This window comes from Delphinus delphis, chromosome 6 (assembly GCF_949987515.2).
Source record: "Delphinus delphis chromosome 6, mDelDel1.2, whole genome shotgun sequence".
In the NCBI taxonomy this organism is placed as follows: domain Eukaryota; kingdom Metazoa; phylum Chordata; class Mammalia; order Artiodactyla; family Delphinidae; genus Delphinus; species Delphinus delphis.
In genome coordinates, this window is record NC_082688.1 from 104429998 (window position 1) to 104446832 (window position 16835).

Here is a 16835-nt window from a genome sequence, read left to right on the forward strand (position 1 = left end):
GCCATGGTTGCTTTTTCTACCTGTCCCTGGGTGAGCAAGGACTCTCAAGGCAAACACTAAGGAAATGACAACTCATCGTAAGATTTGGAGGAGAAAGGAATTGTGGTCTCAGGCACCACAACAATGCAGAGACAAACACGCATATAGCTGCTCATAGGTATAGAAACTGTGGCAAACTAGAAGTGCGGCACAGAAAGTTCTAGAACGGGAAATTCAGAGTGCCAAGCTTAATCCTAAGAATTGGAGTGATTGAGATGAAAAAATATATATGTATAAATTACCAGTTTCCTCCTCGGTGAGGAGAGCCTGCTGCCAGTACTCCTGGGCGCTGACCGTGTACACCAGCTCTGAGTCTTCCAGAACCCTGGAGTCAGCTGGCAGCTTCCTCTGAAGTGAGAGAGGCACACAGAGAACAGAATAACTCAACCGCCGCAAAGGCAACCATGCACATGCTCCACAAGAGCCTTCAGCAAACTTTAGCTCATTCGCTTTCAGTTCTGCACAAGCCCTGTAAGGAACAAGCAATAGTCCCAGTGCCAAACGTTCCCATCTGTCCGCCTTACAAGGTCGGAGGTTGTGAGGACACTGTTGCAGAGATTCTCTTGGGAGTTAAAAAAAATAGCAATTCTAGAAGGAAATGTATAAAGAAAATAGTTCAAAAGTGTATTTAACCTTAAAAAACTAAAGATAGAGTTACCATAGGATCCAGCAATCCCACTCCTGGGCATATATCTGGAGAAAACTGTAATTCCAAAAGATACATGCACCCCTATGTTCATAGCAGCACTATTTACAATAGCCAAGACATGGAAGCAACCTAAATGTCCATCAACAGATGAATGGTTAAAGAAGATGTGGTATATATACAATGGAATACTACTCAGCCATAAAAAAAGAATGAAATAATGCCATTTGCAGCAACATGGATGGACTTGAAGGGCATTATGCTACGTGAAATAAGTCAGGCAGAGAAAAACAAATACCGTATGATATCATTTATTTGTGAAATCTTAAAAAAATGATACAAATGAACTTATTTACAAAACAGAAATAGACTCACAGACATAGAATACAGACTTACGGTTACCAAAGGGGATAGTTGGGGGGGAGATAAATTAGGAGTTTGAGACTAACATATACACATTGCTATATATAAAATAGGTAAACAACAAGGACCTACTGTATAGCACAGGGAACTATAGTCAATATCTTGTAATAACCTATAAAGGAAAAGAATCTGAAAAAGGTTAGATAGATAGATAGAGATAGATAGACATAGATATTATAACTGAATCACTTTGCTGTACACTTGAAACTAACACATCATAAATTAACTATACCTCAATTTTAAATGTTCAGAGGGGGGAAAGTACCAGGATCCATTTTGGAAAAAGAAGCACAGCCCTGACAAAGGCAGCGATGGGCAGGAGCCAGCTTGGACCAGCTCCTGAGCATCCACCGTACACAGCTCCTCCCAGCTCCCCCCTCAGCACCAGCACATCGGTAGCTTGAAACTGGCAAGGGAACATTTACACCACAGGAATCGGCAAATGGTACACATTGGGCCTTTTTTGTTTTTTAAACAGAGAGCTGACTGTTAAAACATGTATCAATTTATCAGCACAACACAACACTGGGCAAAGGTCCTATAAAAGTGCAAGTTTCTTAACTGGGTGGTTAGTCATCCTACACATTTAAATGCAGAGTAATGTTTAAGCAAATGATGGTTTTAAATGTCAAGGAATTAAGAATCATATGAGAAATTTTTTATGATTAGAAAAACATCACCACAGAGAAGTCATACTAGAATGACACATAAATGATGTTTCATAATCCTTCATTCTTCTCACTTAAAAGAGAAAAGCCATAAAGAGTATGCATGGGTATATGGGGGCGGTAGAACACAGTAGGGAGTTGTCAACCTTCTTCTGATGCAAAGATATAATAAAGCTGAGTGAGTGGTCCACTGGGAGAGGCAGGAAGCTGCATCTCTGCAAGATCTCTGCATCTCAAGTTGTGAGCCCATCTAGTCAAGGCTGGAATACAGATTGCTAGAAGCCCCACACTCTAGTCAGGACTAAAGTTATATAAAGGAGCTGCCAAGATTATTATTTTTTCCCTGCTTGATAGAGTTTTGACTCTAGGAAAATGTTTAGGAAAGTTGACCCCACTTTCTACTGGGAGATAAAACTAATGTGCAATTAAATGTTAGTAGAGTTTTAAAATAGTTGAAAGGAGTATTCCTAGCTTTACCCAGGTGTTTGCATTATTTAAAATTTTGCTCTAAATTTTGTATATCTTTTCTAAAAATTATTGAAGATTCGTTTACACTTCTTGTTATTGTAATCCAAAGAAATATTTTTATAGTGTCAGCGGGATGGCTACAGTAGCAGGTTCCGTATTATTGTTAAAGAGAAGTAGAAACAGTTACAGTTGGAGGGTAGGATCCAAGAGCTAAGTAGATGCTCATCAGATTATCCTATAGAAAGATGAGCCACTGTTATCATTTACACACATGGTTTTTAATAACTATATATAGCATAATGTATTAAGTTTGTAAGAAGATATTGTATATAAGAAAGGAGAAAACCTGGAAGCTCAAAATAGAAGTGACACAAGATGGAAGCAGAATCAAAAAGCATATAGTAGGGCTTCCCTGGTGGTGCAGTAGTTGAGAGTCCACCTGCCGATGCAGGGGACACGGGTTTGTGCCCTGGTCTGGGAAGATCCCACATGCCGCGGAGCGGCTAGGCCCGTGAGCCACGGCTGCTGAGCCTGCGCGTCCCGAGCCTGTGCTCCGCAACGGGAGAGGCCACAACAGTGAGAGGCCCACGTACCACCAAAAAAACAAACAAAAAAAAGCATATAGTAAAGTTGGAGTTAGATTGAAATCAGGAATATAATTTGTAACCCCATTTTTAAAAAAATTTTATACAATTTTTAAAGGTTACTTTTCATTTACAGTTATTACAGAATATTGGCTATATTCCCCATGTTGAGCCTATCTTACACCCAATAGTTTCTACCTCTCACTCTTCCACCCCTATATTACCCCCACCACACACTGGTAACCTCTAGTTTGTTCTCTATATCTGTGAGTCTGCATCTTTTGTGTTATATTCAATAGTTTGTTGTATTTTTCAGATTCCATATATAAGCCATTATCATACAGTGTTTATCTTTCTCTGACTTATTTCACTTAGCATAATGTCCCCCAAGTCCATCCATGTTGCTGCAAATGGCAAAATCTCATTCTTTTTTATGGCTGAGTAGTATTCCATTGTATGTATGTATGTGTGTGTATATATCTCTATCTATCTATCTATTTATCTACATATATATATACACACACACATATATACACTGCAACTTCTTTATCCATTCATCTGTTGATGGAGACTTAGGTTGTTTCTAAGTCTCAGCAATTGTAAATAATGCTGCTATGAACATTGGGGTGCATGTATCTTTTTGAACTAGTTGCAACCCCATTTTTTAAAAAATCTATATTTTCTAGCTTTGTCATTAAAATGACTTTGCAGTGACATCACCCTGTCCACTTCTTTTACTTGTATGAAATATTTGATATGTACCCCTTGCACCCAAGTTTTTTTATTTTTTATTATTTTTATTATTATTTTTATTATTTTTTTATTATTTTTAATATTATTTTTAATTTTTAATATTTTTAATTTTTAATATTATTTTTTTATTTAAAAAATTTTTTAACTTATTTTTAATAAATTTTTTAAATATTTTTTATTATTTTTCTATTTTTTAATATTTTTTATTTTTATTTTTTAATATTTTAATATTATTTTTTAAATTTTTAATATTATTTTTAATATTTTTAATATTAAATTTTTGTATATTTTTATTTTTTAATTTATTTTTAATATTTTAATATTATTTTTAAATTTTTTATATATTTTTAAAATTTTATTATTTTTCTATTTTTTAATATTATTTTTATATTTTTTTAACTATTTTTTTATTATTATTATTTTTTAATATTATTCTCTGCTAAAAGAAACCCAAGTTTCTTTGATAGTAATAGTTCTATGCCTTGGGGCAGGGAAAAAGAAAATGGGCCTGAATATGTTCTTGTTACCAGAGAGGAAAGATATATTTTTTTAATGTCTGGGTAATGCTAAAAGGAACCAGCTTAAATTAAAGGCTCCCTTTGGCCAAGATGTGAACTTGAACATAAAAAAGAACACAGTAATTCTGTGAAAAGCCATGAGTTCATTATAATCCTCAAACTGAGTAAACTAATAAGGTATTATGAAATAATAAGCTCTATCTCTATCTATCTCTCTCTCTATCTATCTATCTATCTACAGGTCTCTGCCCTGAGTTCCCAACACAGGGCTCCTAAACCCCTTATAAATAGGGGGTTTCATTCTAACATTGAGTCTTTGGCCCCAGTTCCCAGCACAGAGCTCCCAAATCCCTTGGAATTTCTACCCCCCACCCGCATTCTCCAGAGAGGGGAGAGGAGCTGGAAATGGAGTTAATCATTGATCGTGTCTATCTGATGAAGCTCCCTAAAATCCCAGTAGTGTGGGGCTCGGAGAGCGTCCAGGTTGTGAGCACATCCACATACTTGGAGAGCGATGCACCCCAGTTCCATGGGGACAGAGGCTCCTGTGCTGGGGACCCTCCCAGACCTCGCCCTATGTATCTCTTCATCTGGCTGTTCATCTCTTATATATCCTTTATTATATAGTAAGCTGGTAAATGTGAGTGTTTCACTGTGAGTTCTGTGAGCTGTTCTAGCAAATAACCCAATGCAAGGGAGAGGAGGTCATGGGAACCAATTTGTAGCCAAGTCAGGCAGTTGCGGGTAACCTGGGGACCTACTTCTTGCGATTCGTATCTGAAGTGGGAGGCAGTCTTGTGGGACTAAACCCTTAACCTGTGGGATCTGACACTATCTCCAGGTAGACCATGTCAAACTGAGTTAAATTGTAAGGTGCCCAGCTGGTGTCAGAGAGAATTACTTAGTGTGAAGAAAACTCCCACACATCTGGTGTCAGAAGTATGAGTGCGGTAGCCATGTGCGAGTGAAGGAGAGAGGCACTGGAGCAGTAGCATAGGTTTTCTTTACAGATTTGCTAAAGCAAAGGCAAAATGCTGTATAATAATCAGCTCAAAAGACATGCCTGAAAAAAAAAATGCCTGAAAACATCAAAACCCAGCTTTCTTTTACCTGCCACATACAGTTAGTCGTCCAGACCTATGGATCTGAACCCCCTATTAGTTCTTGAATGCATCTCCTCTACTCTATTTCTATGGTTACTGCCTAGTTCAGGCTCTTATCACTTTTTTTTTTTTTTTTTTTGGGCTACATTGGGTCTTTGTTGCTGTGCGCCGGCTTTCTCTAGTTGCAGTGAGCGGGGGCTACTCTTCGTTGCGGTGTGTGGGCTTCTCATCGCGGTGGCTTCTCTTATTGTGAAGCACGGGCTCTAGGCATGTGGGCTTCAGTAGTTGTGGCACACAGGCTCAGTAGTTGTGGCTCACGGGCTCTAGAGCACAGGCTCAGTAGTTGTAGCGTACGGGCTTAGTTGCTCCGCAGCATGTGGGATCTTCCCGGAGGGCTCAGACCCATGTCCCCTGCATTGGCAGATGGATTCTTAACCACTGTGCCACCAGGGAAGCCCTATCACTTCTTTTTTTTTTTTTTAAACACCAACTAGATTACAGAAAAAGCCTCCCAGCTGGTCTTTCTACATCCAATCTTCACCAGCCCCTCTCCCCACCATCCCTTCTCCATATTCCCGAGAAAATCACCTTTCTAAGATGCATAATATTTCCAAATTGAAATCAATAAGTGTAGTCCCAGGAGCCTGAAATTTTTCTTACAATATTTTTCTTAATTTTCTTTTTTATAATTAAAAAAATAAGTAGAGACATCTCTATGAGTGGCTACCCTATAATCAACTTCTGACTCATATTTTCTATGATCGAAATTAAATTTGCTCCAAATGAAGGTCTGCAGTACAAATAAAGGTCTCACAATAATTCAAACTGAAAAGAAGCGGTTGGAGAATGAAGGCGTTACCTAGCCATCAGAGGTGTAGGTGTGAGACCTAAAAGAACTTGTGCCATAAGAATCAAAACCACAGTCACCCTGCAAGCTGATGTATTGTTGCCCAGACCCTATCTTGTACATACCAATTTGCCACATTTTTTAGCAATAAATATACTCGTAAATTGTGTATTGAGGTATTTTATGTTTCTGCTTCCAGAAACAATATAATTAGGTCCTCATAAAATGCATATTTCTTTAATGCCAAGAAGAACAATTAAAGAGAATAAGAACAGCTTTACTGAGTTATTGCCTCATTAAAAGCAACATTCAAGAATTACTCGGTAGAAGACTTTGGCTTGAGTATGAGGTCTGATTATTCTGAATTAGAAACAAAAGCCCTGAAATTTCCAATTCCACATTGTACGCCAGACATTTTCTGCATCAGTATAATTGAAGTCAAAATACAGAAAGCAATTAAACATAGAACTGGACCTAAGGCCATGTGTTTTTACTGTTAAATCCAACACTGAAGGTTTAGTTTCAGCAAAACCATCCCTTCTATCATATTATACTAACTGTGATATAACATTTAAGTTGTTTTGTTTATATTTTATCTTCAAGTTGGTTTCAGTTTTATAGTTGCATAAGACTATTACAGGAAGGAGTTTTATGTTTGTACCTATTTTAGTGACAGCATAATAAAAATAATTTAAGAAACAGCAAGATTCCCACAGAACAATTACTCAAGCTTGAAAAATAGAGCTCAGGGCTTTTCTCCCAACACTCCTGCATATGCCCTTTGCTGAGCTATTCAAAACTACTTGCCTGTAATTCACCAAGCGTGGCAGTTTTCTTCAACCACGTTCTTCCTTCTGTATCAAACACATTTTCTCCGACTTCTTCACCTCACTCAAGACTATTGGTTCTTTAAAATTCTGCTGAAGAGGCTGAGAAGTTTTCCCTGAACTTCTCCTCAACACCGCCTCCCCCAACGGCCCGCGTGACTGGGGCATCCTTCCTCTGTGTTCCCCCAGCCCTGCTGCATCCCTCTAGCCAAGCACACTTCAACCTGCACTGTGATCCCTGATTTTATCTGCACACAGTTCTCAGTAGACCATATGCTCATTCAATCCTTCCAACAATCACAGGCAGTAGATATTATTATTCCCCCATTTTACAGACGAGAAAATGGAAGCTCAGAGAGGCACGGTAATTTGCCTAAGGTCACAAAGTAATTAATCAGCAGGACTAAGTTGTCTACTCCAAAGCCTCTGCCCTTGCTACCGCGCAAGACCAAATAGGTGTTTCTCAAAATCTGAGTGGTTGAAAAGCAGAAAAATGCATAGGAGAATCTGTTAACTTACCTTTAGTTTTTCCTTGAGAACTTTATTCCTTTGTAGCTTTATCATTTCATTTCTTTCTAAAACAGCCTCTCGCTGACTTTGAATAGCTTGCTGGATTGTGAAAAGAAATAAAAGCATGGCAAAGAGTCTAGGGTTATCAAGAGTGATAAAGGGATAAGATGCACATCTTGTGGGAGCTCTTCCTCTGGCCCAGACAAATGTGCATGTGTTCGAATCATATAATACTAATCATAAAAAGTATTATTTAAGAATAACAAGTCCAAACTCATCAAGATGTTTACATTAAATGTGTGTAACTTTTTGTCTATCAATTATATCTCAATTGAGCTTTAAAAAAGAAAGGAAAAAAAATAACTGGTCCATACTTACACTTCCCACTTTTCTTTCCCTGGAATGAGAAATGTAACAATTATTTATCTCATGATGTGTCACAGCAGTCTTGACTTTCCCTGAAAGCAGCATATACTGTCATGCCTTTATGCCTCTTCCTAAGCTCTTTCTTCAGTCCAAATGCTCTGACCCATCTCCAGTGTCCATTTGAAAAAAGTATCTTAATTTCTCAGTATTTTGTCATCGGTGGAATTTTCTGTGACCTCACCACCTGGCCCAGTCAAAACGCAGCCCTCACTCTCCGAGGTCCCATGGTACTTTACTTGTCCCTCTCATATAACCTTTCATCCTCTTTTAAGACAGTGACCTCAGTGACTAAGCAAGATGCCTCTCTGAATCTGCTGCCCCTACCACAGTGTTCAATAAACATTTAATAAATTCAACTGTATTATGTTCAGTTTTAGAGCTGGCATTGGAAAGGGAGCACTTGAGATACTATTCTGTGGTAGGGAGTGGGGTGAATGGAATTGCAGGGAAAAAAATAATGGAGCTGAAATTCCAACTTAGACCGTGAAAGCAAGAAGTTGGGGGAAAAGTCTTAGTCTGTTTCTTCACTGAGGAATTTTTCTCTGCTAAGTTAGTTCCTGGAGACAGTAGACTCAAGTCGGGGGGGGATACGGCAGAGCGGACAGGTGGAGAAGCTTTTGTTAGAGCAGGGAAACACTGTCAAGGGTAGAGCCCATGATCATATGTCCCATGTCCCTGGAACAGACCAGTGTACACCTGCGATCCTCTGTAAAGATTAATAACAACCCCTTTCACTTTCAGAGTGCCCCAGCATGGAAGATAAGTTCCAGTCCGCCTAGTTACAGGGGGAACAGACATGTGCATGGAAATGAACATATATTAACATCTATTAAGCTCTAAAATGCTTACCCTTCATTATGTTTTGTTAGAGTATGACTCTAAGAATGCTTTTACTTTGGACCGAGTTCTGAACCTTTGAGAACCTTGCTCCATATGGGTTTAAAATCTCAGGAGGAGACAAATCTGAAACAGAATCTTGACACTTCAAAGCGGTACCGGGCCAGGGTGTTATAGGAAGTGCCCACTAGCTGTGGGGCGTCTACACTTCCCATATCTGGGGGGACGGGCAGGTCCACCACTCTGTAAAATGCTCTTTGCATCTCAGACACCAGAGTGGCGTAAGAGCACAGCCTGTTGGGCGTTAAGCAGCTGCTCTGGAAGATTCCCAAGACAAACTACCCAAGGGTCCTGATGTCCCAGGAAATCACCCAGACTTCTCTTTTAGCCCCAGTGGTCACTTCCCTGAGTCCGAAATGCCCATGAGTCAAAGCTCTGTTGTTACCGTAATTACGGCAGTCAGGACCCATGGAGGAAAGCCCGCATCCCTGTAAGCCCAGCACCGTACCTTAGATATTCCAGCAAGTGGAGCTTGTCGGTCTTGGTGACCACCAGGGCCATGTCCCTGCAGAACCCCCTTTGGCAGGCTTTGATGCTCTCGTTCAGAAGGTCTTCATGGGCTCTCCCTCCAGAAACTCTTTCAATGTCACTGATCAGCCAGATCACTGAGCATTTATCAATGGTCTGTGAAACATGACCACAGCATGTTTAAGAGCATAAATGGTGCCTCGGTTGTAGAGCATGTGCTTCCTTAATGTACCATGTCTGTCCTCGATGCCCTGCCCCGACTCTCTCTCCAACCCCACCTCTCATCCCTCCCCACCACATTCTTTTAGGCACCAATCATACGAGCTTCATACACTTCCTGGGATGTAAATTGTTCATCTATCTCTTGGGCCTTTGCCCTTGCCGTGACCTCTGCTTGACCTCCATTTGCCATCTGAGACTGCCAAGGGCCACCTGAGGCTAGGTTGGCCACCTCCACCTCTGCATCCCACAGCACCTGGACTTACCTGCCACAGTACTTCTCAGGCAGAACTATTGTACACGGTCGGCACTCTATACCCCTCTCCCCCTCTTCACCCAGACTGTGAGGTACCGGATGGGAAGGGGCTGCACCTTCCAGCTTGGAATCCACATCACCTCAAGCACAGTACTTGGCCCATAGTAGAGGCTTCAGAGATGTTTGTGGCAGTAGTCATTGATAGAATTCAAGAAATCAGACCTCCAGTTCCAGATCCATCACGGGCTTGATTTACCTCAGCTGTTCTCTAGGGAAAATTATTGTTCTTCCAGAGCTAGTCCTGGTCATGATCTACCCCAAAGCTGTCACCACAGGGCATCATTTTGATGTCTGGCTGCCCCTGCATATTCAGCATACTACCACCAGGTGGCAGCAGGGAGCCAGAAACCGCGTGATTCAAGTTGCAAAGGCCAATGCACCTGAAATCGCAACCTACTCATGGATCACATATGTATTGCTTCAGCTAATATGCAACTTTCACGTGACAAGCAATAGTGTGTTGCCTTGTGACATTTCTCTGACTGTATTGTTTCACTCATCTTATCTCGCCATATAAGTGAAAAGCGGGTCCATCACCAGGACTGAGTTTGTTTATGGTTCCTCAGAATAGCACTTTGTACAAAAAGCTGTGACAAGTTTGCGAGTTGCTAATTCAATCATTATTTGCTTTATACTAGTGGTTCTTAACTAGTGGAGATTCTATACCCCAGACGACGCTTGGCAATGTCTGGAGACATTTTTAACCGTTTTGACTTGAGGGGGCGCTAGTGTGGGTAAAGGCCACGGATGCTGCTAAACATCTTGCAATGCCCAGGTCGGGCCCCTACAGCAAAGAATTCGCCAGACCCAAAATGTCAAAAGAGCTGAGGCTGAGAAAGCTTGATCTAGAGCAGGGGGTTTCAAACATGTTTTTAACGGTGGAGCCTTTTTCAAATGAAATCTTAGGAAGAATTCCAATTGCCAAACTTGATTTTTTAAAATAGAACTGCTATGGTTGAATTGGGGGTGGAGGGTTTGGAGTCCCCACGTGCTCTGTGTCCCGCACCCTCTGCCCATGAACCTCTTGGCTTCACGGATCATTGTTATGAAAGCATCCATCTCCAGTGTCAAACAAACTTCATTGTTTTATAAAGAAGGTACGTGGCAGGCCCCGAGAGGCAAAGGATCTGCTTAAGGCCACACAACTATGGGTCCTGAACTTCCTCCCCTACATGGATGGACTCACATTCGGGAAGGAAAATAAAACCAATCGCTCCCTCCCACTTCCCAAATTATAACCAATTTAGGGATGCTTCGGATTATGCCATCAGGCTGTGGAAGATGAAGCTCCTCCTCTAGGGCAGGGCCTCTTTCACTTTTATATTCCCCTGGTCCTGGTAAACTACAGGTGCTTAATAAATGTTTATTAAAAGAGAAGAGAAATGCAATCATAAAGGTTGCATTGGTTAAATTTCAGGCCCTACACAAAGCTCCCGACTGCCAGGATTTGGTAAAATTAGAGTCACAGAAAACACCGGAAAAAAGCAGATCTATAAGACAAGAGCCACTGGATTTGGGAGTGGGTAGGATGGCCCCCTGCCATCGCCGCCCTCCTCTCTTCCCACAACGAGAATGGGCCTCCAAGAGGTCAGGTGACTCAGGCAGCACAGGGACGTCTGAGCTCTTAATGGTTTTAGTGTAGGGAAGGTACTGCTGGGCAGCTGGGGAGGTGGGGGCGAGGCATCGTGTTCTGTTCTCCCTGGAAGGAGGGGTGTCTTTAGTAACTTCTCATGAGAGGATATCACAAAACCACAAGCGCGGAGGGGAGCTGCGACCAAGCAGAGCAGGCCGGGAGCCATCACTTCGCTTCAGCCCCACCTCCTCAGAGCTCCTCTGTTCTGAGCAGCCTTTGATACGGTGCCCAGTGTATCTGAACTGGCAGCAGCCACAGCTCCATCCTGTGAGAGAGGCCGGCCACCTCCTCAGGCTGTCGCTCCCTGGGACTGGCCTGGAACTAGAGGAGGTTGGCGATTCCACTCCCAGAGCTGAAACCCTGCAGAAACAAAGGCTCTCCCGGCCAGGCCTGAGCAGACCACCAAGGGTGAAGGATGCTGGGACTGCCTCCCCCTTAAAGAACTGTTAGGGGATGTCCTGGGGGGTGAGAGACAGAGCCTCAGCTGGAAAGGCAGGAACCTGCTCTCTGGTTCAAATTCTGCCACTCGGTAGATGTGTGGTCTTGAGCAAATGACTTCCCATCTCTCAGCCTCCATTTCCTTATCTGTAAAATCAGGGCATAGGCTGATCATCTGTCAGCTGTCATCCTGATCTTTATCTGAAACCACAGTCACAAAGCTCCCCCGGCCCACTGTCATTCATTTAGCGCAAATCTGCTGAATTTAAAGTCTACCTGTAACAGAGAAGCAGTGGGCCCGCGGCGAGTTTTTTGGCAGTCACTGCACTGATCGTGACTCACAGACACTGGCCCTCCTTCCCAGTCTCTTCCGGCTCTGGTCCTGTGCCCCGTGTTCCCTCCCACCCTGCACTCCTGAGCTCCTTCTAAGACGCCGTTTCTCTCTCTATCACTCACCCGAGTCCCTCCTGTCCTTCGAACTTCCCCAGGAAGCATGGTGTTAAAGCCCACCCCACCTTTCCCAGGCTTGGCTTCTGCGCCTCTCTCCATCCTTCCCCCGCGCCCTCAGCCCTCTGGGCTCCGCAAGTGCTGCAAACGGTGCTCGGGGTCCCACTCCCACCTGCCTCCTCCACCTGGGGGAGGCTGAGCATCTGTATCCACTCCACTCTGAAGCCTCACCCACCTCCCACATGAAGTCATCACCTTGTGCTCTCATTTTTAAGTAACGGGGTTTGTTCATTAGTGTATTTCATTCCCTCTGGACCACGAGCCTTCCAAGGGCAAGGACTTTGTCTCCGTCCGTCCAGAGCCTATCATAAAATTGAGGAGATGCTCAGTGGCTATTCGTTGAAGGAATGAGCTCTCTGGTTGGAGGTGATTTCGACTTTTGAGAGCTCATAGCTCCTTGTGCTTCTCTTACATCATTTTCTGCCACGTATTTTGTCATCTGCGTGTTTCATTTCTCCTAGTAGACTCTAAGCCCCTTGAGGGAAGGCTCCGCTTCGCATTCACATTGTTTTATTTTGTTTTCGTCTTTTTAGTTGTAAAGATAATACATGTTCAGGCAAAATATACAAACAATACAGAGGTGTCTGTAGTAAAGAGCAGTAGGAGACACAGAAGCTGCTGTTAACAGTTGGGTATGTATCTTACCAGAAGGCAGGATCTGACTTTTGCCGTGCATTTGCAAACATTACACACGCACACACTTCTTAACATAAAAGGTCATGTTCTGTATCTGTTCATTCACTCTTCATTTTGTGTTGTTTATCGTGTAGGATATAGTAGAGGTTGACAGCAGAGAGGCTCTTGAGCCTTCTTGCATGGGTTATGAGCTATAAAATTAGCTCAGCTCTCATTATTATTAGCTATAATCTTTGCATCCTCAGTGCTTAGTACATAGTCTTACATATTGTATGTGTCTGATGAACAGAAAGCAAATTAACAAAGAGATAAATTCTTAAAAATCCCCCAGCCTCTAATCACTAGGTGCAGCTCAAACTGCCCTAATGCTTAACTCTCTGGCTGCGGACACATCTGGGGGGGCCCCCGATCAGCTTATGCTCCATTTGCTGGGAATTGAACTCCTACCCACTTTCATCTCAATGACCCCCTTCGGGCACAGCTGACTACACTAGGGATGGATACTTAATCCAGAGAGAGTTGATCCTTAGCTGGGTGGTAATTGATCAGACTTTCCTTCTGAGGAATCTGAACTAAAAGACATAGAGACTATAGTCAGACAGTGAGAGGCACAGGAACAGCAGTGTCATTCAGAGACGCAGCTAAGGCGGTCCTGTTCCACAACACGGGCGCTAATGGCTAAGGGAGAAGCAGGACTCAGCTGACAGATGCACAAAGAGAAACAGAGTCACAAGAGACCAGGCAGAGGATGAGCGAGAAAATAGCTGCTTCCAGCCTGATAGGTGGGCCTGGGGCCTGGCTGTGTCTCGTGAGATCCTTTGATAGCCTTTTGATTAACCCTTCTTGACTTGGGATTTGCTTTAGTGAGTTTCTCTTCCCTACAACCAAACATGGGAGCAGCCTCCTGGTTCCTTGGTGCGTGGCTATTGGCTTCTCTGCTTTGTACCCAGATCTGGACCTCCCTCTCCTGCTCTGTCCTTGTTTCCTCTGCTCACTCTTGGAAAACTTTATTGCTGGCCCTTTTCATCTGTCACATACCCATGATTCCTCCCTCCCCAGTTTCTCTGGCCAACCATATCCTGCCATGGCCCTGAGGCTTAGAACGTGGAAGAATTTAACGCCGATGAGCTCATAAAATCCTGTAAGCGGAAAGCAGAGCATTCTTTGCTGCTATAGAAAGGGTGTTGGAGTTGAGGAGAGAAGGGAACAAAGCCGTATGAAAGAGAATCACCTTTCTCCACATCTCGTCCCTCTTGCTGTTGAAGTCGCCTGTGCCTGGAATGTCCACCAGCACAACGCCTTCTGGAATCAGCTCCGATTTGGGAAGAGTCACTTCCACCAGCTTGATCAAGGGCCAGATTTGTGTCTCAGCTGATCCTTCATCCCAGCCTCTCCTCTGAGTCCGGATGTAGGGGTCCAGCTTGAGAGACAGCTCTCCTGCCTGAGGAAGAGGGACAGGTGACAGGTCACACACACCAGACATTCTCCCAGCACGTCTACCCTGAATGGGCTGTGACTCAGGTTCACCGAAGGTCCACCGAGAAACGTGAAAAGCAGCACCTGGGCAACAGGCACCAGGAGGCCTCAGATCCAGCCTGGAAGGGTCTAGACTCAGAACCAGAAAGGATACTGGAGATCAGGAAGTTCAAGTTCCTTAACTGACAGATGCAGAAAACAAAGTCAGTTAGAACAGGGCTTCAGGAAAGTTATAGCTTCACTGGATAATGAGTGTATCTTCTAAATTCCATTCCAGTTCTAAAATTAATGGAAGTCATATGCAATATTCTAAATTTGAGAGAGAGAGGATTCTTCCCACATGGTTAATGTGAGCATGTTCATTACCAGAAAGCCCTGACTGTGGAAAATGGATAGTGAGATGGTGACCATATTTTCCAGATGGAAAATTGAAGTTGATCTTCAAAAAGATTTTAAAAATTTATCTTCCAAGTACCAAAAAAATATATTGACATATAGGCATTTCCAGGATGTTTTCATGATGGTGGGTGAGATGGGGGATCACTCTCAGCCTGTTGTTTTTCACGAAACGTATCTTGGTACAATGACATCTTCATGCCAGCTACCATGGCAGCGAATCTCTATGGGATACTTCAGGGGAGAGAAGATTTGGGATGCACGGTGGTCATTGTTAATAAATATCTACAGAATGGTCCTGAAAGAAAGATCAAGTAAATTCTTAAGAGAGTTGAGATTAAGTCAGAGGATTTGTTGCAATCTGATTTAATTGCAGGGTAGGGAGTAAGAGGTTTCATCAATTCTAATCGAATCACAAGAAATTGTGAGAGAGGAAATGATAAAAGTTCTTTAAGATATTTTGATTAAAAAATAAAGGAGGTACAAAAAGAGCAACATAAAAGAAAAAGCATGGGCTTTCTGTAAGAAGAGGGCTCCACTCAATAAACTGGTGGAGGCGAGTCATTCTGGAAGGGAAACTCAGATTCCCTCACCCCAGCCTACAATCCCTGACCCAAACTCTGAATTTGTGCCCTCATTCATGGAGATGTTAATTCTGTTCCTCTTGGTTCAATGGGTAGATTCGTAACACCGGGAAGGGATATTTCTAAATACAGAGTAGTGAAGAAATGAATATTATATTGATAGCTTGGTGTAAGTTGTGTGTATTCAGATAAAGTAACCAGTTTTATCATCGTTATGTTTCTTTGGACGTGCTCGGTCTATGTTTTAGATATTAGGAGCATAATGTGTTTTAACTATAATAGCCATTTAAATATAAGAAATGGCTACTACATTTGTTCCATTTTCTAGTTATATAAGAGCTAAGTGCCTTGAAAGGTTTAATTCATTTGACTTCTAAGTATGCCTGGTCAAGTATTTCAATTTTTTTGAGAGAATCAAATATATTAAATTTGAACTATAAAAAGAAATGTTGATTAATTATGTAAGTAGCATTAACTTTGAAAGGAAGCTTTTCTATGGTAAACTTAGGAGATAACTGAATATTAAATTTTAGAACAGGTGTAAGTAATTGTTCGTTTTATACAAAAATTGCCAGATTTACAAATGGAATAACAATATATTAAAGGGAATTTTCAGATGCAAGGAACACTAGGTTTTTAAATGTACAACATTAATAAATTACATATTAGTTGCCCGTGTATTCTGGTTTAATTTAAAATCGAATTTTAATTTTAATAAAATGAATATTGATCATAAAAATGAAGAGGGCATTGTTCTACTAGGTGCCCATCCTGTATCCATCCTGCCCTTCACCTGCACCAGCAGCATCCTGACTATGTGTTTATTGGGGAAGGCAGTGGATTGAGATTGGTCTCAGCCAATCTTGGCAAGTCTGCTTCTTGTTTTTTCTAGACTCTCCTTCCGCTCAGAAAGGCCATGTGACTCAGTTCTGAACAAGAAAGTCTACATGGAAATTTGTTGGGTGTTTCTAGGAAAACTTTTACTTCCCAGTGAAAGAGGAGATGTGGTTGGTGCCACCTTTTTATCCATGTCTTCCTCCCATGAAGCTAGCTGTGAAGTCCAGCACTTCAGTAGCAATTTTGTTACAATGAGGCAACAGATGTGGAAGGTCAGGGGAACCAGAGGCATGCGGCCATGGTTGAGCCACTGAACCAACCCACAGACCCAACTGCCCCCAGACTCCTTATGTGAGAAAATGAATAAATCCCTATTTGTTTAAGCCATTAAAAATTGGGCTTATTTTTTAAATTATTTGCCACTAAAAGCATCCTTAATTAATCTTCAAGTAACTGTAAATAGCCTTTCCTGTGAACAAAAACTCCCCACTCAGACACTAAAAATTCCCATTTGACAGCCATAAATAATGAAAAACCACTTTCTCATGGATACTTCTGATTTTGGTATCAACTTATTTCCAATAAGAACACTGTGCCTTGCCCAAATCCCCTAAAG

General features: G+C 42.1%; 1 protein-coding gene across 1 annotated transcript in view; it reads right to left on the reverse strand.

Annotated features, from left to right (window-relative positions):
• Window positions 1-16835, reverse strand: part of NUGGC (nuclear GTPase, germinal center associated) — a 41464-nt gene that overhangs the window by 18028 nt on the left and 6601 nt on the right. Inside the window, exons 6-10 of the mRNA XM_060013605.1 lie at window positions 14158-14367; window positions 9158-9333; window positions 7765-7783; window positions 7396-7485; window positions 282-387 (exon numbers count right to left, since the gene is read on the reverse strand). Coding sequence (XP_059869588.1) covers window positions 282-387; window positions 7396-7485; window positions 7765-7783; window positions 9158-9333; window positions 14158-14367 — 601 coding nt within the window. The remainder of the gene's footprint in view (window positions 1-281; window positions 388-7395; window positions 7486-7764; window positions 7784-9157; window positions 9334-14157; window positions 14368-16835) is intronic.